This window comes from Trachinotus anak, unplaced genomic scaffold (assembly GCF_046630095.1).
Source record: "Trachinotus anak isolate AG129_WGS33_773 ecotype Australia unplaced genomic scaffold, CSIRO_AGI_Tana_v1 ptg000003l, whole genome shotgun sequence".
NCBI lineage: Eukaryota > Metazoa > Chordata > Actinopteri > Carangiformes > Carangidae > Trachinotus > Trachinotus anak.
The window spans coordinates 17,480,561-17,507,617 of NW_027273854.1; the positions used below are offsets into that span (position 1 = coordinate 17,480,561).

The 27,057-nt window shown below is 40.2% G+C and overlaps 1 protein-coding gene across 1 annotated transcript in view; it reads right to left on the reverse strand.

Annotated features, from left to right (window-relative positions):
• Positions 1-1,438: 1,438 nt before the first annotated feature.
• LOC139618345 (protein shisa-9-like) overlaps positions 1,439-27,057 on the reverse strand; it is a 49,599-nt gene continuing 23,980 nt past the window's right edge. Inside the window, exon 2 of the mRNA XM_071474203.1 lies at positions 1,439-1,864. Coding sequence (XP_071330304.1) covers positions 1,687-1,864 — 178 coding nt within the window. The 3' untranslated portion in view covers positions 1,439-1,686. The remainder of the gene's footprint in view (positions 1,865-27,057) is intronic.

Sequence of the window (27,057 nt, forward strand, 5' to 3'; positions counted from 1 at the left end):
TGAAGACTACAAAAAAGAATAATAATTAAAAAAGATAATGTGAAAAAGCAGAGGAGGTAAAAGAGGGGATTTAATAGCAAGAGAAGAAATGGAAGGAGCGAGGGAAAGCAAGCCAGAAGACAACAGAGTGATAATAAGCATAGTACAGGGTGAAAAAGAGGCCAAAAACTTGTTTATTGCAGTAGTAGGAAGATGAAAGTAAAGGGATACACCTCAGCAATTTCCTTTTGTCTGTATATGTGGATAAATGCTACATGTATAAGTGTGTGCATGTGTTTGACCGTGTGAAATAAAAAAGAAAAAACTTGAATAATTTATTTATGAACTACAGCATGTGGAAGATGTGGTATCTTTGTTGGTATATGTGCTTTTGAGTCATGTTAATTAATATCAAATGGCTTCCTGGATACCTCTACTGAGTTAGTGGTCTATATTAAAGACGTTTACCTACCACACACGAACACAAGTCTATCTGGTTACAGATACGTCTGGCTCAATTTTTTTCTGCTGTGCCTGGTGATGAGGACAAAATTGTGAGGCAACCGGGACCTTTGTCCTTTAAACACGCCATTACTCTTGTCACAAATGAGCCCTCAGGAAATATGTCCACTAATTTGAGTCTCAATCCACTGAAGAAGCACAGGGCTATATTCAGCATGTATATATGTGTGTGTGTGTGTGTGTGTGTGTGTGTGTGGTCAGAGCATCTAGAGAAAGAGGCAGACAGATGGGTCACACAGTGTTCCCTCTGTGGCAGTGGAGCTGGAACACGGCTAATTACATCTTAATTAAATATGACCTGTCTCTCCCCGCGCCTCCTCGTCCATGAATGACACATGTGAGCGTTGGGTGTGTCAGTGTATGTGGGTGTGAGAGGAAGAGCACTGGTGGCCGAATTTTAATATACAGGCCTTTGTGCACTTTCGGGGTCTATGGTGTTTGTGTGTGTGTGTAAATGAAAAGTTCTCTTAGACGGATATAAGACTTCACTTTTGGTTGAGCTTAGTACTTGTCTTGTGAGTGATGATGGTGTCTCACAGTGGATATTAAGGCTTTGTCACAGGCCTCTCAATTAACCCACCTCCTTGTTTCTGGATTGCTCGCTGTCTAAGTTGATTTCTCGACTAAGACAGTGAATCACTTGTACCTAAGGAGATTGTGAAAAATTCCGTTTTAAATCTGAAAGAAAATATGTCGACAGCTGTAATACGTAAAGAACACGTGTTGAGAGTGTGGGAAAACCAGTTAGGAAAGCAAGAAGGGCTAATAAGTTAGCTACAAGTGGTGGACAAATGGTTAATAGCTAAAATGAATGGATAACAGTTGAAACATGGTTAGCTAAATCTAAGTGATTAATAGCTTAAAGCAATGGGTAAGTGAGTGTCTTAGCTCAAAGTAAAAGATGAACATAATCAGTTGAAATAGTTATCTTCAAATAACTGAGGCAAAATTGATAATCCATGTGGAAAGTATAAAATAATATGAATTAAAATTATAATATTGATAATATGAAATAGTTCACTAAAATGGACAAATGGTTTGAACAAACGGTGGTGTCGTCCGAATTTAGTGTCTGTTGTTTTAACTGAACTGCGCATGTGTAAAACATTGGGGCAAATCCAGTGGAGAAAGAAAAAAACACACAACCTGTAGCCGATTTCCTGATTTGTGACGCAACATGTCATTTTACATCAGCTCAGTTTGCTTAAACACATGCATCCAGACACACACACATTCTGAAGACTGACCATTGTTGGAGCGTAGGGCCCTGGCGGAGATGCCGTTGGTCCCTATAGGATGATGAACCCCAGCTCCGTCCACGGCTCCTGCCTCCCCTGGCTGCTTCAAAAGCTCTGTCAGGGTCCTGGAGGAGGGGGAGAAAAACACACATTTACAGCATCCTGCAGATAAACTGAAACGTAGACAAGGCTTCAAACCTTGTGAGCTCTCACAGCTGTACTCATGTGAATCCACACGTAGGAACGACAGGAGAGTGCGGTGTCAGGAAAACAGGTGAAAGTAACTGCACTAAAAGATGGAGAATTTAATAGAGAGCATTAGAAATACTGTGATGGGAAATAGTTGGGACACAGGGAGAAAGATGATAAAAGACGCACATATTCATGTGGATATAATATAAAAATCCATTATTAAAAATATCCAACCAGCCTTTGTCTTAATAGCTCTACCTGAGGATAGAGACAAATATGAATCAAGATTTTTCATGTCTATAAAAACAAACCCAGACAGAAAACACTCTGACTTAAATTCAAGGCAGTGGAATTGACGATGAAAGGCACGAGTCTCTGGGCGTTTGCCAACTGGGCACGTCAGTCAATCATAAAAAAATAAAACAACCTCTCCTCTACCAATCTTTTATTGTTTGATGCCTTTGAACAAGTTCTGACGTCTCCTCAAAACTGGAACACAGACAGGAAAAGGCCTTGCAGCATATAGACTTAACTCTTCAGGAGCACACAGACCCTGCAGCTGTTAACAAGGACTTGCACTGTGTTTTGTATCGGATAGAAGGCAGCTGGTTGATGTTATTCTACGGAAATGTTTTAAAATGTTTAGCCCAGTGGTTCCTAACCAGGGGTAGTTATACTGTAGTTGTGTAGTTGCCGGGGGCTACATGGAGAGATTGTGTAGTAGCTCAATTTGAAAACATATATACAAACAGACATTAGGCCAGCTGTAGCACCTGAACACCAAACACTAGCAAACAAGCAGCTAAAAAGAAAAATAATTCAGAAAGTCAACTAAAATGGTTAACATGGATAACTAAAACTAATGGATAAATGGGTGAACCATAGCTAAAGTTAATTGCTAAATTAAGTTAGCTAAACATAATGGATAAACAGTTAGATAGATAGCTAAAAGACGAGGGTAAACAGCTGAAATCATTAGCTTAAAAATGGCTGAACGTAGTTAATTAATAAAAAAATCATTCAAAAATATTGCAAATGGCAGTGTTGATTGTTGTATCTGATCGCTGTGGGGGGTGCCGCTTAAAAAAAAAAAGCTACACACTCAAACCGGATGGAAGGTGTGTTATGCTGCACAAGACACCCTGATAGACAGACAGCATAAGAGCAGGGGCACTCACACTCGACACTTTACAAGTTACTGCAATGTACTTCCTATGACATCGAATGGTCTTAGTTTTTATGTGCTTTCACCGCATGGAATGACTAACTGATTTGGTGGTGTACCTTTCATTGTTGAATTTCTGAGGGTTGACCTTTTTTTTTTTCACAGAATGTTAAAGTGATGTTTCAGTTCAAGTGGATCCATTTTCCAGTTATACGTAACAGTGATACAAGAGATGGTTTCAGCCATAATAATCTGATTTGTCTCATACAAAGCTGCATCACTGCAATATATGTGATCACAGTTTAATTGCTATTGTAAACATCCCTGATGGAAACCAAAGGATGTTACTTGCCCTTTTAAAGCGTCAGCTACTAAACCCCTGCCTCTATTTCTTTTTAATAAAGTTAAGCCAAAAAAGAACCTAAACAGAACCTAAAATAACAACGCATGCTGTACATCTACTCACTGGAAAAGTTTTATTTCATTTCCACTGCTGATCTCAAAGTCTTTCCAGTGTTTGGACTGCAAGGGCTAAAAGTAAAAGCTCACCATCAACATGTCACTGCTGACAGGGAAATTACAGCAACAAATCAGCTGTGACCTGAGAGCGGCTATCAAGAGACACATGAATGTTTCCTCACTGTTAATCTCGCTGTTGAAACCTTGGCATATTCTTCCACTATACAGCGGAGCACTTGTCTTTTTATTAGCCTGCTGTGAAATGATTGCCTGTGGTCACGGGCGCAGTAAGCATGAAAACATGTACAATACAATACAATCCAGTACAACACAGTAGAACGGCAATAGGCACTAAGTCTTATGTACCTTGGTTTAAAGTTTTTTGTATGTTGGTGTCATTTGCTCCCAGATGAAGGGATGAGGGAAGAAAAGTTGGTGCAACATTGACATTGCTATGACTTTTAGCACTTGCCGTCATGCCTATGACTCCATCATAGCAATGCCAATATAATGGCATAACAAGTAATTACTTAACAGGGCACCAGCTTTACACATCAAAACCAGTCTACTCATCATGTGGACAACAACTAGACCAGTAAAAACAGTTGAATGATGTGTTCTGTGGCTCTGGAGCTGCTTTGTCAAGTGCTACAAACTGGAGGTGTGGCGTTTAAAAGATGCGGTGCATTCATCAGACAGGAAGCAGAATTTAAGTGAGTGCCCAGTATAGCACAAAGTCAAAAGTATCAGGTAGGAAAAATATCAAATTAAAATGGTATTTCTTTCCTTTCCCCTGACACGCTTCTCACTGCGGAGGTGCCATTAAGCAATCTTCAGCTGCTCCAGTGGAGCTGCACAGCGACATGCCACTCGGCTGTGGCTGTACTGGGCAGCTCCCTGGTGTCAGTGTGAAGCAAGGTGCAGCTGAAAAACTCTGAGCTCAGCACAATCTCTCCTGGATAAATTAGCGTTAGGAAAAAGTTCATTTGAAATAGAGTCCTGCTGGGATTGACATAACATGTCTTCTGGCAAAAAACTTTTGCGGATACGTACAAGGTCAGTAATGAAATTTATTCTTACAGTAAGACCACAAAGTTTGCGATTTGACAGACTGAATGAAACTTTAATGATTTCCACTGGGAAATTAGAGCAATGACAGTTTAATTAGGACACGCACAAACAACAAGTACTCAGAAATGTTTCCATAACCTGGATAATATGGACACTATGTGCTACAAGAACACACAAACTGTACCTACGTATGCATCTTTATTGCCCTTTGCTTTTTTTTGCTTGCTAGCCAATCCATTTTCTCTCTCTCATCTCATTAATATCTGTCCACTTCCATCCCACTACTTCATTTGTCTTCCACCCGATGGTAATAAAGTAAGCTAAAGCTGCATCTCCATCACTCTCTCCTCTCGCCCTCGCAGTCGACCTCTCCCCGAGCGCTTACAAGCGCCATTGTTGAGCACTTGTTGCTCTCTATTCCCTCCATCTCCCTGGAAAGATCTTCTCTTTCTTTCTTTCCTCTTCTAATCCCGTCTGTTTTATCTTCTCAACTTTCTGCGTCTGACTCGACCCCGCCACCCCACCCCACCCCACTCCTGTTATCTCTCCCCCTGCGTCACTTTCGTTGCTATGAGCCTTTTATCTTTGCCTGGATCGCCTCCTCAACTCTCTCTGATTCTGCCTCTGTTGCACTCTCTCATTGCCTGGTCTGTCTCTCAGCCTCTCACCCTTTGGCCCAATTTTTCTTTCTTTCTTTCTTTCTTACTTTCTTCTGTCTTGTATTCTCGGCCTTTCCTCTCTCATTTCTCTACCCCTCCCTCAGTGACATAAACTGCAATATAAGCACTCTCAAAATGATAGAGTGATTTGATGACACACACAAACACACACACACACAAACAATGAATGAGAAAATATTTGAAGTAATGGCAGACATTACAAACAGCTTTTACCTACCATCACCTTTGCACCTGATGTTTCTGGAGTCACGTGATTTTTTTTCTTTACTATTATTTCTGCAGAGTTGGTTGCCAAACTTCATATTTACCATTACACTGAGTTGCATGAGGCAAAAGCACAGCTAAATGCCTAAAATGTATGAAATATAATGCAAATCTGCACCACTTAAGTTGCAGAGAAAATCAAATACTGTGCAAACCCCAGATCGGAATAGCATCCACCCAGTCCCAGTCTATATGCCGAGGGAAATCTGGCCCTTTCATGATAAGGAGGTAAGCAGTAAGTGTTGACATGCGGCACTTCAAACAACACACACAAGTTCAGATGTGAGGACATCATGTGAGGACACAAGATGCACTACACAATAGACCAGTTGACAGTTTATGATGATACCTACTCAACTCTGTAGGTGATTAGGTTCAGTTGTTTACTGGACATGATACAAACTGAGGCATCTTGAAGGTTAGCACAGTCTTTTCTTTGCAATGTGTAAAGTGTACAGTTGCAAACCTGCTAGATTTTGAATTTAGTGGCGGGGCTTGACCCAGTTTGACAGACAATGCAAAAAATGAATATTAATTATTATTATTATTAAATTACTAAATTATTTATGAGATTCCTTAACCCAATAAGGCACATAGTTAGGAAAGTGGCAGCTTGCTACACTTAAGGACCCACTGAGACATTTTTACACATCTTCTAGAAGAAGACACAAAGCACATGTGGCATTTTCTTAAGGGTTGAGAATCTGGAAGAGCTTTGTCAAGCCAGAGGAAATAACTGATGATGAAGGGGGTGTTTGTTTCCCCAGTGATTATCATTGGCAAGGCTTGGGGTTGGAAACTAAAGATTTATAACAGAAAGCATGTGTTACAAACTGGGGGCCTGGGGTTTGAAATATGGGCATTTACTGGGCGGGGAGGGTCAAACAAAGTTATGCCACTGAGTTGCATTCGGGAGAATGTTGGATCCAGTGTTTCTAGAGGTTGACCAATACTAGGGACTAAAAGTCAGGATATTTCTGCCTCTGTTCCTTTGATTCTGACCATTTAAAAAAAGAAATCTGCCTCTTGTGATTCAATTTAGAACAGTACTAAATTGCTTTGGTGCCCCTTTAATGTGTTGGTTCAGAAGCGATCCTGCTGCACTGATGTATAACACAAAGGGTTTGATAGTGACTTGAAGCTGACGACAGTTACGGATAACTCTTAAGCTATGGGTCAACTTCCTTCCCTGTGTGTTGTTTTGTAGATTGTTAATGAATTTCATGAGGTTTACATTCACTCAAGGCCACGGATGAGTCTCATTTCCAGTTAAATTACTAGAAAATGGATTTCCCCTGTAATGCAAGGCAGAATATGAATTAAATAATGAATAAAAGCTGATGTTCAAAGACTGTACTTTCCTAAATTCTCAAACAAAAAATATTCAGCAGAAGGCAGTAAATATCCACCACAGAGGGTTTTATTCCTGTGAGGATTGGTGGAACTACCGGGGAACTCCAAAGAAACATCTCCAGGCGATTTGACAGGCTTAAGGCAGCACATGCTCAGCTTTATCCCGATGGAGACTTGCTAAACACTGCAGAGACAGAAAACTCAAAACTCAACAAGCTACTCCTGGTATCCCCCAAAATTTGATTTGCTAAAACATATAAACTTCAAAAAGCCAGCAACCATGGTGCTGTTCAAACCGATGACAGTAACAAATTAAAAGTCCACTGACTGAGCATGACTGTGTTTTCCAGCGAAGCAGTTTAATATGTGTGGTAATTGCTTCAAATGGAGTCAGCCATCTACCACTGTGGAGTTTTTTTTCTGTCGAGAGCAATTAGTGATCATTCAGACGTTTATAGGAAAAACGATTAGGCTCTGAAAACTGCGCTGATATTCACGCAGCATGACCCTTCTCAACATGTGGCGCTTGATCAGTCTGTGACAATTCAACAACGTTTTTATTAAGTTCTCCCCTCTAATTTTAAACAGACTAAAGCAGAAGAGAAAACTGTTTTCCAAACTATCCATTCCTTACTTCACCAGACAGATTAGTGGTTTACCAGAAGCCAAACAAATACAACATCATTTAGGTCTAAGTGTGAGGGATGAGTTGATACCATAATACCATAAATAGCGTAAATACTCAAATAGTAACCGTGGCCTTCGTTTACCTCAGTAGCAGAGAGGCCCTTACTTCTAATTCCACTGCCCCAGTTAATGCACACTCAGCACCTGCTCCATGTTTACTTCCTAGGGATGTCAATGATTAATTGACGATCAATGAATTCTTGTCAATGATTTAATAGATTCAAATTATATTACCCAACAATGTAAAAGACAAGGACGTGCAGTGAAACTGTCAGAAAATGTCCTGCAGTTTGCTGGAGTAGCTGGTTGCACTTCTTACTGTTTCATGAGATGGTTACCACAGGGAGCTACTCACGTGTTTGCTGACCACCCATAAGACCCACACAAATTATCAAAGAAATGCCCCTCATCGCCACCTGAGGAAGAGATAATTCACAGTGTGGCTTTCTGCGTTCACTGTGGCAGTTTTGGTCATGAATACTGCAGCATGAAGCTACTGAGTTACCGTCTGTTGTCTGGTTTAGCTAGCTACCCGAAGCTCGTGCCAAAGCTACACTACCACCTTTAACAGAGTTGTCTGACAGCAAGTGCAATCGCAGTAGTTGTGGCGCTAATGTCTGGGATAAGCATTGTTGTGAGAATACTAATATAATCAACACAAAAGTGACGAACTGTACAAGCAACGTCCTGGAGCGTCTCTGGGACATCTGTCCCCACTGAGCAGGTGTTTCCAGCAGCTGTACTCATGTTTGCTTCAGTGATCAATGCACGTGTCACTCCCATCATGAAGATAAAGTATGTTAAATCTTATATAAAACCAGTAGAGCCAGAATCCACTGTGAGGAGACTGGGGTAATCAGTTTCACGGTTACAGGTTATTTACTGTGTAAGGCTGCTGCCGTTCTTATGATGGAAAAATGGGTCAAACTTTGTTTTAAATCTTGTCAGATATGTTATATGTTGAGCTGTACAGCACTGTTATGTTGAACACTTTGGATTTTGTCTGGTCGATCACTTCATAACAATTTTAAATACGACGTTGTTTTGTCTTTTTAATTTAGAATTCTAGTAATTTAATGTTTAGTTAATCTGTTCCTAATTTACTGTGACGTTGGGGTAAACACAGGCAGGTCAGGTTGGAAGTTAAACAGTTTGTTTTTTTTTAATATCCAGTCTTTATTAGCGACTGGCGTTTATGTGCTCGGTATTGTGCAGACGGTTTCCTGAAATAATACATCTGACACGTTGAAATTAAACTGTCTGAAAATAGGATGAATGTTATCTGCAACAATACAGAAAACTCAAAGGGGCAATTAAGAGTCTTGCTCACTTGTTACTTGTTAACTTGTTTGCGCACTCACTCAGCTGCATGAAAGTCTGCATCTGAAATGTCGACTGAACAAGTGGATTGAGATGGAATTTAATTCCCAAGTTTTTAGGTCCAAACACATTTTGCTAAGCCACACAACTCCCGAAGTATTTTTCAAATATGCAGTCAAGCACTGAGGTCAAATCACTGCATTCATAGTTTGTGTTTGTTTGTGTACTACAACCTTGCAGTGGCCCGGTCCTGGTTGTATAACTAAATGTGCACTTTTGTTTTCAATCGTCAAAGAGTGTGTTGAGCTAAAAATAAACCGAGAAAAACACCCATTGGTCATGTAATAAGACATTCAGTATTGTTCTTCACACACACATGAACAAATACACACAAACACATTTACTCCCCTGGGTCTGTAACAGTATTTTGTAGCTGAATCACTCTTCACTGTCACAGCAGGTTAGTTTACATTACAAGGCACCCCACAGATGATCCTGGGGGCCTGTAACCTAGCATGGACCTGAGCATAGATACAGCCTTGCTGTTTTCAAGCAGTGATTGTGTATAAATGTGTGTGATGCTTCTTGCCACCTACAGTTGTGCCACCTGACCGACCCACACAAACACAAAAATACAGATCCTGCTAACACACAGTCGCACATGCATGCCAAACAGAAGCAGCTCGCTTAGACAGACACACACAGCTGCCAGGCTCCTACATACAGTTGTGCCTAGAGGGAATTAATTGATGCCACAGAGGAGTGACTCACCCCTTAATTCTCATGGGTGGTAATTTGGAGAGGTTACAGTAGGTGGGAATTGCAGGGGTATGTGTCTGTGTGTTAGTGTGTGGTTACCAGTGACTTCAGGAAAAAAATCCTCCGGGGCAGGGAAAATGAATTTTAAAATGAGCAAATGAACAAGGCAGAGGGATGTATGAGAGTTTCTGACCATTTCTCTCTGTCTCTCTCTTACATGTTTTATTATTAATTAAAAGAAAACAAAAAAAACAACAATAAAAATATTATTCCACTTGTTGAATATTACATACAGTGCTTGACTGTTTTGTTTTTGTATTTTAGGACAACGCTTCACTAATACCATGATTAATTAGGATTTCCATACTCATCCTTTTCAGTTGCAATGAGCATTTCTGCAGCTTTTTTGAAGTGTGCGATTGTTATGTAAATTAAATTAAGATGAAGTTCATAGTTATTGTTTCAAAACTGTTGCCTCTGAATGGGCTGTTTGAACCAGAATGTGAAATAAGGCCTTTGTAAGTCAGAGGAGAAGGCAGACAGAGATATTCAGATTCAGCATGGGGTGTGTATGTGTGTGTGTGTGTGCTCTGTTAGTTTATCTGTCTCTTCATCTCTCCCTCCCTCTCTTTGTCTTGTGGTGTTATGAAATGACAGAGCCAACACTTGGAAGTCTCTCTTGATCAGTAATTCACTGCACTTTATCCCACCACTGCTGTCAGAGGGAGGCAACACACACACACACACACACACACACACACATAAGGACACACACACAAATCCGGATCCCCACACAAGGATAGTAGGCTAAATGGACACTGTAGTGGCACAAATGGTAGCATGCATTGTCTCAGAGGGGGTCTGATACACCAGCCCCTCTGACACATAAACATCCACGCACTCACACACACACACACACACACACACACACACACACACAGTAGATGTGCAGATATGCTGTAGCTGCCAGATAGTGTACCCTTGTAGGCTTGGTACAGAGCCTGGATCTGTCTCCCACCCTGCCGTACTCCTATTAGAGCTGACAGCTGCCAAATAATGTCCCTTGGCATGGCTGAGTGCCTGCCATGCCAGGGCCTGTTTGTGTTCATGCATATCACATTGTGCGTGTGTTTGTGTGTGTGTAACCTCACATTGGAGCAGTTTCATTCCAAAACATTGTATCTCATTTGGAACAAAATGGTGTCTTAATATTTGCAAATATTTGCTAAGGTCAAAGACAACATTCAAGATTATTCAAATATCAATGGCTCAGTAAAAGTCTGTTTTAGTTGCAGCAGGGGTCACACACAGTATTTGGGTAAGTCAATTCCACTTTGGCAGCATGGCACATATAATACTAGGAAACCCTGCAGTAGCCATAGACACTGTTAAACCTCACCATAAGATGGGTCAATTCTGAGTCAACTATAAGCTGTAGACAACAAAGTGGGTTCATTCAGTATGTGTGATAAAACCCATAACACTGCCAGGCTGACAAGTCTGAAGAAACTCAAAGACGCACGGACTTAATACTTTTTAAACAAAAACTATTTTCACCATAATGCTCACAATTTCTGATAAAGAAAGGAACATAACTCACTTCAGTTTTGAAGAAGTGACTCAAATATCTCGAGCAGCACTTAAATTATTTTCTTCCTACGCCTCTACTTGCAAGTTCTTTGCAGTCATGGCTGACAAAGTGTCTGAGTTTGGAGTTCCTCAGGGATCTTTTCTGGGTCCTCTTTTCCATGACCTGCTCCCCTAAGGACTCATATCCATCAGTTTTACTGTCTCTCTTATCACTTCTACGATGATGATGCCTAACTTTGTATGTTGTGAAACCAGGGGAACTATCAGCTTGGATACATCATTGTTTCAAGGAGATTATTGATGAAACAGTATTCAACAGTTAAATCACAACAAAATTGATCTTCATCTATTCATGTGTTCTTGCTGCACTCTAGACTTCCGATATGTTATATGTGAACTCAGGGTCTCTGGCTACAATGAGGCTTAAACAGAAGAAGTTTGTATGTTGTGTAGTCTAACCACGTCGGAAATCAAAAGTGTTTACAGTTTTTCCAAATGGCTACATTTGAAGGCAATGTGAAAAGTCGGCTCTCAGAGAGGGGGCTTGAAAGAGAAGTTCAAACCCTGGATCCTTGCAAACCTCCATAGAGCCGTTTTGTCGGTTTTGAAAATTTACAGAAATGGTTGGACCCTCCATCTCAATACAACATCAGAGAGGTGTCGTGGGAGGGCGTTTCTGAAACTATATGACCATCCAACAAGCACTTCTGATGGATTATACTTACAGTGTAAGTCAAAGTTGTTTCTCAAAAGCCTCGGGTCATATGACAAAACGCCTCTCGTGTCCAGGTCTTGGTTGTCCTGTCTCCCTAAGGAGTTTAGGTTTAAAGGCGTTTTGTTGTTTCCTAGCACCATTTTGATTATACTATCTGACAATTTTTCTTGTCATTAAATATTTATATCTATTCAAATACTTTTTTCAAATACTTTCTTTGTGCCATTAGTTACTGGTGATATAAATATCTCTGAAAATGTTACAGTGATGACAATAAAGATTCTTGATGAATTGGATTCACTTTTAGCTATAGTCATTTCATGTAGGCTACAATTCACAATTATATTATCTATTAATCTGATCAATGAATCAATTGATCGTTTTGTCTACAAAACATTAAATAAATTGTCAAAAGATTTTATTTAGCTGAAGGTAATGTGTTCAGATGTCTCATTTTGTTCAATAAAAAGTCCAAAACTCACATATTTACCACAAGAGGAAAAAGCAACAAATCTTTTCTTTTGAGAGGCAGAAATCTGTAAATACATGGCACTGTTTTACTATATTCACCAAAAATGATTATTGTTCTGTTGTTTGACTTATCATCTCAGCTCACTTCAGTGTAAAAAACAGTATTAATAAGGCACTAGAAAAAAAAATCAAAGCCAGCATGCTGAAAGAAGCTTGAACCAGTTGCTGGCAGGATCTCAGTGCTGAGGCTGTGGTGATGCTAAAGATGATGTCACAGAAAGATACCATATGTCAACCTCTGAGTCACTGCCTGCACTCATTATTTTGGGCCATCTTTATTTTAGAAACAACGAAACACACACACACACACGTTCATTCTCCTCGAGGGATTTGTTCTCAAACATTCATCAGTGTGACGCACACATAACCCATGCATGAATACACCTCCACACACATGCACACACATTTGTCAACAGAATATCTATCACCCTGTCAAGCCTTTGACATTATTGATGGGACACAGGTACTCAGTGTGCTATGATCCCACCATCATCCATCAATACACAGAAATAGACAGAAAGCTATTGATCCATTTTATCAGATATCTATTACTGTCTAAACAGCCTGAAACGCTTATTGGGAGAGCCTGTAGAAGTCATTGAACTGTAGGTCTTCATCAAACTCAGGAGAATACTGTAGAGCTTATGCAACTGTAAAGTGCTCTACGGTTATTTAACTCAGCATGTGGCTGTTTTAACCCCTTTATACTTTAATAGATGCACCCACTTGGACCCAATACACAACCTGTACACAGTGTACTGCTGTGTGTCTGCAGTGTCTTGTCACACTACCAAAATTATGACTTTCATACGATATCTGCCTAAATATTTCAATACAACATGGAACTTAACAATTTCTTTTTATTCTTATTAATTATAATAAACAAATAAAATGAAAATATTAAAAAAAAAAACTACAATGCAAGGCAATGGAGGACGTTAAAAGACAAAACAACAGGAATCAATTCTTACACCATGGTGTCTTCATATATCCTAATGTCTAGCCAGGACTGGAGGACCTCCTTCCGCATCTCTCCACCTTCACATCCCTGCTGAGATGAGTGTGAGTACTTCTGTACTTCAGTGCGCATTTTAATCAACCGCTTTCAATCTTTTGCAGGGATTCAGCTTGGTTAACATGTCTTGTGGCTGACTCTAAATCAATGGATCCTCTTTCACTGAAACAGCTTGTTCCTGCCATGCTTTTTGAGCGCGGACCAAAACACATTAATAATATTATTGCAATAATATTTATTTATGATAACAAAGAATGCTGATATCAGTTATATTGATCAGGCACTGCCAGGTATTCCTTCTAATGTCCACAGATGTTTGCTGCATTGGAAAGTAAAGCTCAAAAGACAAAGCCAAACTAAGCAGTTATCATTGTCACTCAGGTAGTGAAAAAAAAAAATCACACCCCTATTAATCATTATTTGAGGCATGATGTAATTATTAATTATTTATCTATCTATCACATTCTCTAACTTGCCGATTTTTGAATTCTTTGAACATGTCTGTCGGCAAGATTCTGTGCCAAGGAGGATGTGTTCGCTACTTTGGTTTAAAACATCTTTAACAGACGGGCTTTTTGGTGTCTGTGACTGTCGGCCATGTAAGCGAAATAATGCCACTTTCTTTGTGAGTCTGCTTTGTCGACAAGCTGTGGACAAGAGCGTTCGTATTTGCAGCCATGCTTCTCTTTTTGTCACCGGCAAAGCTTAAGCTTGCATATGAGAAAAATCAAACAAAAAAATCACTGCACGCCTGCTGTGGCTACAAGAAGTTGAAGCAGGAAACTGTACACACAAACTGCCCCGCTGCTGCACATCACCACAACTTGTGCAAAACACAGCTCTTATAACACTGTCATTCTTTCAGCAACGCTACTAATAAAATGGAGTACAGTAGCATTTTTAACATCAGGGTATTGCAATTCCTTTCTAGTATCGGTGTACTGTGCAAATCTAGTCAGGACAGCACTGATGAATTAAAAACACAAAAGCACTCAATCATCTGTGTACCGTGACAAGATCTGATGAATGTTGTTAACGCTGTGAGAACCACAGAATCAAGTGACCTTGAATTACAACCGCAGGGACTGACACATAGTATGGGCATGGCCAGCATGATGGTCATTCACCCAGGGCACTGTTTGCTTGGTCCATGAACACCCAACTCAAAGAACATAATACGATGAATGAGAATTTTTTACTGTGCACCTTCTGGGTACAGTTTGTGTGAATACCGGGATGTGGCAGCTCTTTGTCTCCCAGATGGGTGCTATTTGTGGCTAAGGGGATGCAGCTGGTCAGCCAATGATGGGAACTATCAATGGACATGCTGGGAAATGAAATACTGTAAACTGCACAGCTGCACTTGGTTGGACAGATTTTCAAGAATGAGTTTAAGGAGTTTAAGTTTAAGTTTAAGTGTTTATTTTAGCGAGATAAACTTTAACGTTACATCTGTAACTAAACAATCTCAAATTCATTTTCCATTTCATTTCAATGGACACTGAAGATGTGGAGGGTTGGTGTGAAAGATAAGGATTTTTTTTTTTAATGTGACATCTTTGTTACAATAGAAATAATAAGGTGGAAATGGCTGGTTTTGGATTTAACACCTCACATTCAAGGTACCTCCTATAGGTGACAATACTTGACCTCCAACAGAGCAACACCTCAGTGGAAACTTCTTCAACTACAGTACAATACTCAATACATGCTGTTCAGCAACACAGCCACTACACACACACAACGCAGGCAGTGTGACTCCGAATAAGTACAAAGGTGAAAGATCTCCTATCTTTTGTATGTATACAATGTCTATTTATATCTTTCCATGACTAGTTGAAGACAGGACAGCCAGCCAGCAGGTGAGCCAGGTTGTCCTGGCAAAGGATGATCTGATCATCTAAATGAAGAATAAGAAGAAGGCTCTTGAAGCAGAGCTTGTGGAGAGCTCAGCCCAGCCGAATATGAGAAGGCAACGTAGATCATCCAGAGCAAGGTTGAGTGGTAAGAAAAGCTCAAATCTATGGCTGCAAAGAGGAGAAGCTTCCAGTCAGCACAGGGGCGGGAAACGCAGTAAAATGGAGAGGATCAAGCTCCTGTCACAGAAAAAACAAGGAGCTTCAGGTACACCACCTCAGCTGATGGTTTTGATATTGGCTGATGGTTTAACAGCTTGTTTCAGCTTAAGATTTAGCTTTTAACAGAGTAAATGACCCCACTGCATGTGCTCTCTTGTATATGGAGCTTGTGCAAAGGACAGATGGAGAAGGCGTAGCGTAAAAAAAGAGTTCAGAAAGCAAAGAAGAAGAAAAGATGCTGATGGAGAAGAAAGAGACAGGATGAAGTAAGAAAAAGGGGAAAATGAGATGCATTCTGTGAATGTACACTACAAATACGATTAAAATGGCGACATCCATGCAAGGAGAGCTGCTTTGTTTGTCATACTTATTCTTTTAAAGGAATTATATGTATATGTAGCAGAATAAAGATTTTTTGTAGTGGGTTTTGGTCTGAGAGGGTCTCTCTGTTACATCATTTGGTGATCATTGGCCAATCACCACTAGGGGACACGCTATAAAAGCGGGTCACTCTTGTGCGCTCTTTTTTTCATGCTCAGAGTGCGCCCCGTTTCCGGTGAACCTTGCTTCCTCTCCGCCACAGATAGGAGAGAATCTCCGTTACTGTTTGCAGTTCGGCATGTCCTTGTTGCGCGGCTGCTTACATTGGCTGCCTGTGATTTTGTAGATCTCCTGGCTGTTGCTTCCCCTGCTCCAAGCAGTGACCTTCCTGCTGATCGCTGCTGGTAGGTTCCTCCTGCTCCTCCCCAGTTTGATTGTGCTGTGAGCTTTCTGCTCATTGCAGTTCACAAACAGGAGTTTTGCTGTAGGTAATGACTGCTGTAGCAGACTAGAGCCTGCAGACTCCCTTGTCTTTCTGCTAGTGAGAGTTGACGCTGCCCGATTGGTATGTAGCCTACTCTGGCATCAGCTTTCTATTTTTCATTCATTATTTTGGTTAATCTGAGTTATCATGCATCATAGGAACTGGCCTGTTGTCGACGTTCGCAGCCTCATTGGGGAGCAGCGGCTGCTGTCGTGGCGCACACCGCAGGGACACTGCTGCTTTGCCTCTGGCTGCTTTTCTCTTAGTTGTTTTCTCTGTAATCATTTAACTTCATATGTATTTTTAATCTGGGCCCGTCTTAAGTGTGAATGGAAAAATATGATTGTGAGTAGGGTTCTTTGCGGTGTTCTAAATTATTTGGAATTTTGTATCCAAGTTTCAGCGTGGCTGTCTATTTTTTCATATGGTTTGTTGTTTACGTTGCAGTAACACAACTGCCCTCCAAGCAGCTTTATTTAGGTACAGTTTATTTTGTATGAGTTGCAGTCACACAGCCGTCCATTTACAAATAGTTCTGTGTAGTTTATTTTATATGTGTGATTTGTATTGTGGGATTACCCTCTCACATCACTTTATTAATTTGAGTATTGTTATATATGGTTTAACTGCTGATTCATTAATTGAGTTGACCATTTAGCACCAATTATTAGTTTCCTGTTTTCTTCAGTTACCTTTTCTTTTTTATTTTGTTACACCACTGGCAGGAGGCCATTTTTAGCATTCGGCCACTGTATGTGTTTTATATTATGTTGGAAGAGTAATTCCCTGATCATTTTTTGTTTCTGTTAGGGGCTGGGCACCTGTGGTGGTGGGGCTGGTGTGTATGCATGCAAGCTTTAGGACTTGACTTCTCTTGGGATCCTGTTTCCGTGGGCCTACCCTGCCACTAGTAAGCCCCAGCTCCGGTTGTATTCATTTAACCTGTTACTGAGTGACTGTGTTTTTTAATGATTATTCTTACATTGGTGAATTGTTAATAAATATTGTTGATGGATGGAACCATCTCTCTTGCCTCCTAAGTGTAACAAACCCGTATGCCCTAAATATTTGGTATCAAATTCCCAGGGTGGTGTTGTCAGATTACGTTATTTTACTGTTGGCGTCCTTTAAAATAACCAGCCGTTTGTAATATATAAAACCTAGAGGTGTGTGTGTCCTCCCCCTCGCTCACCACATATACGTATGTATAGGTGGGGGTAGCAGTGGACCTCCTCACACAAACTCTCTTCACACTCACTGTCCATGTTTGTCTTTGAAATGAGTGAGAGGTGGTCCAGCCTCAGATTCTGCTGGTCCCTGTCTCTCTGTATTTTCTTCTGTCTGATGTCATACAGGCTGAAGTGTCGAAGCCCCTCTTTTCCTTTTCCTTCCACTACTTTGCCAGTTCGGGCTCTCTTATGGCCAATTCCATGGCAAATCTTCACTCCTCCCACAGAGCTGTAGTGGCAGTGTGCTCCTTCTCTGTGGCTGCCATTGTGTCCCAAACAATCTCATCTGGAGCTCCTCATTGGTAACTTTTCTCTTCTGGTGGCCAAGAAAGTATATGGGGGTTTTTTCATGCTGTTACCCAAAGTTCTTTGTATGGACATCATCATCTGTTTGATCTCACTCCCCAGACTCAGCTTTCCCTCCTGGAGCCTCTGCCTCCTCGCATTCTCCTTGATCTTCCTTAGTGTTTCCAGGTTTTCTTTAGAGATGCTCTAAATTAGCAGGAGCAGTAACGAAACATGGTACTCAAAACCACAGGTTGTTGAGGTAGGTCAGTCACCTATTCATGAAGCTCTGATGCACTTAAAACCCCTTAATGCCAAGAACATCCAACATAATATCATGGTCTGCTGTTTTTTAAGATTAATGGAGCTGAACCCTCTTTTTGAACATGGTGAGTTTCATCTTTTCTTTGCGTTTATGCTTGTTGTGAGTTACCTGCAACCTTCTTTTTCTTTACATGCTCTTTCTTTCTCTTCAAGGTGTTCTGAAAGGTATGCTGGACTTGGTCCCTACGGGCCTGTCCTTGTTGATCTTATTAATCAGGGACAGGTTCTGCTGGGTCACAAGCACCATCAAATGCCTGCTGGGAATCAGAGAGGTGGCGCTCAGGCGTCTCCTCATATTCTGAGCTGTCACTAATCCAGTTGTGAACTTCTGATCAGTGTTGGTCTGGGCTGAGGACAGTTACGAAGTCTTTGCCTCCTGGGCCTCTTGCCACTCCCAGGACAACACCTTTGAGTCTTTTATATTTATTCAGTATTTCCTCAGTCTTGGCAAATTTTTTTTTAACTAAATCACAACTTCTCGTGTTTGAATGTGCACTGTTATTCATAAAATGTTTCAGGATCCAGAGCTTTATTCTCCATCCTCTTGAGAAACTTTTCAATGGTATAATTTTTCTCTGTGATTTGTTTATGGTCTTTGAGATGTCGCTCCTTTGCTGCAACAGCCCTGTCCAGCCTCATAATCTCTGAACTCATCATTGTCACACATACGTCGCACACTGCTTTTTCAGTAACAAAATAACCCAGTCATCATGTTATGCACCTACTGGACCATCCATACACTCACACAGAATACACACAATGGACTCTTTGATCATTTTTACAACCTGCCTGCTGGACGCTCAAAGAGGACGGCTACAGCTCATCAGAGATTATTGAACCACGTTGTGTGAAAAACAGTGACTGGACTACATGCACCGGAGAGGCTGGGCGACCAGAGGCGCTGGTAGTTGAATATTTATGTGAGCAGTGTACACATTAAAAGACATGTTGAAGACCAGATCATTTGGTTAGTGTCTTCTGTGCACCCAGCAGCAGCAGCAAGAGTTGCCACAACTTACTATTTGTATGCACAGAAACACAGAGGAACCCTGGATATGGGACTCTACACGGTTGTGGAACTTATTGCAGACCAGAGCTCTAACTCTTCATCAGTATGCCCTTAATGACCTCTGATTACCACTTCTTGGCTGCTGTGCCATTCAAAGTGCATAACGTTTGATATGCAGATGCTGAATTCCTCATCATCAGTAGCCTCAGGTACATTTTCATTTGCACAGCTGTCATCAAAACATGTTTTCGCCCACGTAGTCTGTGAATAGCTATTAATATTTAGAACCACACCTATTCCTGACTGATCAGAACCTTGAAGGTTCAGATGTTGCTCTGTCTGGTCACTCTAATTTGCATGTAACACATTTTTAAGGATCTGATACTAAATCATACACTGCCCTAATAAAATAAATGACAATATTATACAATTCAATTTAAGACAGCGTAAGTTCTAAATTTAAATATATTTAATAACGATAAAAAATTTAAATGTCTAAATGTTTCATTTAGAACTGGATGAGAGGTTCAAGTGCTTTAAAATTATGTTGTTTTTAAGACACGTATTGTGATCTGTTTAAATTCACATTGGGAAGGCAAAATGCATTAACCTGTTAAATTATTATTATTACTATTGGCACAAGGTGTGCTTGTGAGTAATAATAAAGTAGATAAATGGTTCACAAACAGTAGTTCCCAAGGAAAGTAGCAAAAATATTCAAAATATAGCGTACACTTTAACTGATATTAGCTTTTTTGCTGAGAGCATTTTTTAAAGCGACTAAAGTATGTTTTTGCGAATGGCCCTGTCCACAACAGCACATTGCTCTGCGTCTGTATTGGTGCTCCCAGCTGCTTCTCTAAACCAGCAGCACGCTGATCCGAATCTACTGCAGGTAATATGCTGACTCACTTAATCACTTAATGCCAGACAGTCTTACGGTATTTTCAGCTATATTTATTATTTTTCTATCACGCTACACTTAATCTCAACAGACAAAATTATCTTTATCCTATCACAGTCGTTGTATTGCTCTTAAAAACAAAAGAACTCTGTGCTTCTCTGTTTGATGCAATACAATTCATTTGATGCAATGCAATGTAATGCAACAGAAAGCAACACCGCAACAAGCTTTGCAATGCAGCACAACAGAAATGGTAGCCAGGAGTGGACCTGTGTTTAGCTAACGACACATATTCACACATGCATAGATATTCCCTTCACTCTGTATTCAGCTCAAAGTTCAGCCTTGTACACAGACATCTAAGCTATGTGCAAAATGTTATATGTCACAGAGTTTATACAGACATACACCGACAGAGAGTGCAATGCGGTATGATATATTTATGGTTAAGCAACTCTCACAGTCAATTCTTTTTCTTCATTTGTCATGAAATCAAACACACACACACACACACACACACACACACACACACACACACAATAAAGCTTGAACTTAGCTTTTCCCTCTCATGAGTGAGTGTGTACCTACAGGGTGGGTCACATCAATGAGTCTAATCTATCAACCTGTCGGTCTTGTCTACTTCTAATTCTACACACACATACACACACACACTCTCTCGCTCTCTCTCTCTCTTTCCCTCTGTCTCTGTACCACCTACCTATTCAGTCTTTCAACCTGTCTTCTTCCGCATCGTCTTATATATATATATATATATTTTCCCTCAGAAGTGTCAAGATAGTCCATTTCACTAGTGACATTTCACTTTTCATCTGTCTGCATTCATCCTCCAAACTATTCTTCTCTTTTTTACAATTTGTGGGTTTCATTTGGGTTTTTTTTTCTCCCACCTTACAGTCTAAAAGACGAGAGAAAGATTTTCAACAATTTAAGAAACTTTCACCTAACCGAAAGAGAGTTGCACTTGTCCTTGTCTTTCTTCTATACTTTACCTCAGTTATCCTGGTGTTAAACGTTAATTTTAAAGAGCACAAACAAAACAAAAATGTAATTTGAACAGGTGCTTGGTGAACATTTTGGAGCCTGATTTATTTAGATGCTGTGCTTCTTTGGCTTGTTCTCTACACTTTTCTTCCTTGTCTATTTGCGTCATACGTTTTTTTTCTGCTTTGGCACATCTGCCTCTGTTCCCTGTCTTCTCCACTTTATGCTTTTTATCTGCCTTCTTATGTTTTCCCCCAATCACTTAATATATACCATCAGCAGACAATAACCATGATTCATTTTGATGTTCTCAAATTAGATGTTTCTCATAAAAAAGGAAAAAAAAAAAAAAAACCCACACAATCCAACATTCAATCAGTTCCCACATACATGCACACAATGGTGCATACTGAGAAACAACAGGGGAAGCGGCGAGGATATGCGAGAGACATGAAGAGATGGAGGGTTAGGTTAATGGAATGATGGTATGAAAAATTAACTTGCTCAGTTCTCTCCTTTGATAAAATGCCAATTACTCAATCTCCTTCACCAGTTAATCTAAATTCCTGCCTTCCCAAGCTTTCCTTTTTGCTCAAATTCACTCTCTCTCTCTCTTTGCTCCGTGCTTCCTGCTTGTTTTACTCTCTCGTCTGCTTGTTTCTCTTTTTAATGGCTCTAACTCTGACGACTATCTCCCTCTATTTCTCACCCTTACTTCATGTCCATCCCTCCCTCTTTCTTCATCTCCCATTCTCTATTTTTTTTCCTATTGGTCCCTCCTTATCTCTGCTGCCTCCTGACTGTCTCTCTCTCGCTCGTTCTCCCTGTTACGTGTGCTGTTTAGCTGCGCTTAGCTTCACCTGTCAGCTTGGATCAGGGCTGTGGAGCAGCAACATGACAAACTGCCCTCTGATTCACTTACACACACACACAGACACACATATAAGTACACACACTTGTAGCGTCTTCTCAGAATCCCTCACCCCCCCACCCACCTCTCTTACTGGCTTATTGCTTTGTGTTGATGCACAGGCGCAGCTTTAGCTTGCAGTTACCTGCAGGCCTGTCTGTACAAACATTTTAAGGGAATATACTGTTTCTTCTGCCAACGGCCTGTTGCTCAACCTATCCTGCATTATGATGTGAAAACACCAAAATCAACAACATATGACAGTGGGACTCTGGAAATAATATGCAACAGATCTATTGTTGAACAATAAATTATGTTATTATATTTATTTATATATGTTGATAATTATGTATGGTTGTAGGATTTATACTCTAATGGTAGTGACATGTTATTAATGATACAAAAATAAAACAGATTCTTGTATGACTATAGAATGGGATTGGAATTAAAGGGGAACTCCACCAAAAAATCAATTTAGTTTTGATGAGGAGCACTATTCAGCCTCTAAAAACAGGTGTATTATGTCTCATGTGACAGGCTTAGGATCAGTCTTTTTTTAATCACTCTCTTGCAAGTCCCCAAATGTGAATGTAACCAAATGCAAGTGCAACACTAATTTGCTGAAGTAAGCACAGTATAGTATATGGCTGCATACCAGAAATGGTCTGTACTGGGCCAATCAGCTAGTTTTTGACCATGCTGAAGACCATTAACAACAATGAATGTATTCTATGAAGCATTCATAATAAAGATGTAGGCACTGCCCTTTGTTGTTGACAATTATGATGTGTGGCATTTTGTGTGTGTGTGTGTGTGCATGTCGGACATTGTTTGTATGTAGTATGCTAATTCATGCAGGGTGTCCTAAGGCCTCAGATGAACAGAGTTCATTCTCTGCTACTGGCTTATCTTTCAGTCTTACAGAGGTGAAAAGGGTCCAGATATATGCAGTAGTGCAGTCCTGTAAAAGTTATAATAGGAAACTTTTCCACATTAAAATGTCTAAAAATAACTAAATCTGTAATTTTTTTTGAGTTGTAGACTTTCATTATCCCAAATGTTACCAGCGATTTTCAAACCTAGAGAAATATATAATTTTAATTAAGGTAACAGTTCATTTTACTTGGTCAAAACTGACTTTTATCCAGTTTTAAGCCACATTTTTAAGATACAATGTTTACACCTTGGTCATTTTCAACTATATATTTTAACTGGTTTATAAGTTATCAAAGAAACAATTGAAACAAAGGTTAGCAGCAATCTTAGACTGAGAGTCACTGACTGCTTTATTCAGTGCTTCTAATGGTTATAATTTCTGGGTTTGTTTCCTCTGCGGATAATTCGGCTGCTGGTAAAAAACCTCCTGACAACTAATAATGAAGGAATCCAAGCCGGAAGAGGCAATGGTGGTGAAGAAAACAACTCCCATGATCCCATGCTATTTCATGATGTCATCCAATGCCATCTTTTGTTTTTGTTGCAATAAATGCAATGGGTCACACATTACATTTAACAACTGAGAACCAAGTGCCCCTTTGCAGTCGTAAAAGGTGTCCAGCAAAAAACGTATACTATGTTAAACTATGTGGAAGCATTTTTTTCTTCACTCAGTGTATTTACATTTTTTATTTCACTCATTTAACTGATTCACTTTAAACAGAAATTATTTTTTCTCCGTTATAAAATGGCCATGATACGTGTATGCTGTGCCCACTTCTCCACATATTGTTCTTACCTGCCCCTCCTGCTCATGAAAACAGGTCAGGCAGACATATGTAGGGAGAACGAGCATTGATTGGTGGTCTGCGGAAGGTTCCTATAGAGAAAAGAAGGGCCATAAATCCACTTAATGACTGGAGATATTAGCATGAGCTAAGCTGGTGGGATGCTCATCACTTAGAGATGGATGGAGGGAGAGACTCAGGCACACAAACAGAAGTGTAAACCATGGAAAGTGGATTATTATATGTTGAGTGCTTACGTGCATATACAATAGCCCATGTCAATCCACATACAGATGATGGTTCAGTGCACTCACATACGCAGACAGGCTGGGGTCTCTTGACATATCAAATAAAGGCTGGATCATTTTGTGGAATGGTGTCGTACCACCACAATTCAAAACACAGGATTTAAGCCTGTCTGCTATTACTCACAAATTGACAGACTGGTATAAACACGGACTATAACCACAGTTGAGTATTTAATGAAAAAAATGCGGTGAAAAGACAGCATGCAACATCTGTCTACAAGCCCAAATCACACACTAACATAAACACATGCTACATGCAGCCTGAAGAGAAGGACAGAGAGATGACAGATCAGATTGGTGGTGTACCAAAAGGCAGAAGCACCATCTTATTGTACAGTAAATTGTGGTGAAAAACTATATATTCCTGAGCCATAATGCTATAACAGTTTCTTCCTGCTGACAATGTGAAGTGTTATGTGTGATGCATGATGGTAGCTGCGCTGCTTTGTTTTTTTCATCTCTCAGAAGTGTTGGGGGCTGTCAAAAGGGCAGAAGTGCCTTTTAAGTTATCTTTTTTTTTTTTTTTTTAAAACACTGCCATAGCTAGAAGAAAGAAGAGTGACAGGAAAAGATGAGTTAGGGAGCAAGACAGAGAGGGAGGAGAGGCAGTTGCATTTTTATTCAGTATGTTTACATGCACGCTAATATTCTCCTATTATTATATTGTCATACTCAGAATTCGATATGGGTCATGTTAACAGCATATTCCCTTTGGATATACAGAATTTGGCTTTCTTCTGAATTTAGCATTTTCTGGTTAAGACGTGGGATATTCCAATATTTATTCAGGTTGTAGGAGCATTCTTTGGTCATGCACACAGCTCATTCAGAATACGTGCATCAGCTGGGGTTTTTATGGAAGTTTGTGACACGTGGCCTCTTGCTTGTATACAAACCAATGACACAGTTTGCATGGCTGAAAATAAGGTAATATCTGCCTTACTTGAAAACATGGTGGCCCCTTCACTTGCTAGGCAAGCAGTGAAAGAAATACTGTATGTGCAAGTGTTTGTCAGTACTCACCAGAGCAGCCGAAAGATACTGAATTTCCACCCAGCTGCTAGCATGAGCGCTGGGACGTCTTTCCCATAAAAATGCCTACGTAGTGCTTTCTTGGTCCTCCCCTCTAGCAAGCACTCTCAGTTATTTTTCTCATAAAGCCTTTTAACAATGTCACTCTGAAGTGGTTTTAGCTTTACATGAGCTGACAACATCAACACACATAAGCAACACGCAGTATCACAAACTGGAGCCGTCATCTTTATTCAAAATTTGAACGTATATTCCAACATCAGCAGTTGCTGCTTCCTTTATTCCTGGACACCGGCAGGGTTGTAACAAGTTGACACATTCACACATTTTACTGTGAACCACAAATGTCAATCGGCTGCTGGTGCAACAGAGGATTGTCAAAGTCAGTAAGATTCATCCTCAGGGGAACACAAATATTTGAAGAAAATCCCATGGCAATCTATGGCTGACAAGATATTTTGCCTGAACTGAAGTGGTGGACCAAACAACCACCATTACCGTGCCAGCATGGCTAAAACATGACCCAACAACAAAATTAATTAAACGCAAACACAGTTAAATTAGGAAGTTCAAGGCACTTGCCAGCATCAACTAAAAAATGTTTGTTTAGAATGAAAACTCATGGGAAAATATGTAGGCCTACTTGCACCTGATTTCCACACTTCAACGTAAGATAAAATCTGTCTTTGAACCTTTTTTTTATCACACCATCTCCCTCTTTCTCTCCACCATCAGTTGTCAAATAAACAAACTAGAGTGCCACTAAGTAGAGCACATGCCTCCACCAACACCAAACATATGTGCTTCTGACAAATAAACAAACAGACACGAGTGAAAACAACCTCCTTGGTGGAGGCGGAAAAAAAACAAAACATGCCATAATCTCGTTCGATTTTTAATATCCATTTTCTATTCTTGTCATGCCATGACAGAATATTAAACTCATGTTGTGGGCTGCGTAACGTGGCTATTTCAACCATTATTAACGATCCCAAATCGGTTAACATGTGGTTTGCCATCTTCTGCCTTCATACCATAATATGTATGCATCACATACAGCGAATCTTCCTCTCTCTTAAGATTTATCACATTCATTTGTATAAATGTAGGGAGGAGGAAACATGTGGCCGGAATGTAAATGTCTCTATAGATGTCACACTGTCAAACACACCAAATGGAGGCGAGAGGACTAGATTGATGAATGAGTGACAAAAGGAATGAATGGACGAGAGGAAGCGTGAAGAGCGGATAGGAGGGTTATAAAAGAGGAAATGAGAGGACAACTAAGAAGAAGAAAGAGGATGTGAGAAGAAAGAGGCGTGGAGATGTTGTGGCTACAAGATTCATGCGAGGGCTGCCTGTTCATCACCTAGTAATTCATTTTCTCTGATTATTATTTTACAGAACTGCAGCTGCTGCAAGTGTCGAATCAAAATACATATTGTGTGTCAACAGTTTTGCATTTGTGATAAGTTTCTGGGATGAGTGCATCTTCTGTTGCTATCTTGCAGCGTATTTACATCTGCACAGAAAGAAAACACTGATCAGAGCGGCTGCCAAACACAACAGATAATAAGGCAGACTCAAGTCATCTGTATAATCTCAAGACTCCCCACCACGACATCATTATCATTTAATTAATAATTTACATTGAATTTTATAGGGTAATGCACTAAAGAGCAGATTTGACCCTTAAATGGGCTCTCAACTGCTGAAAAGGCTACTTAAAAAGAAATGAAGACTAAAGAAAGATCAAATCAAAGCAGCCATGATTGTTGTCCTGGGTGCTCTCTGTTGCACTAAATAGGCTAGAGACTGTCCTGGAGAAAAACGATGATCACACAGTGTTGCCAGAGTGAGTCCTAAGTAGGGTTGCACATCTCTCTGTGATAAACGATTCGATATGC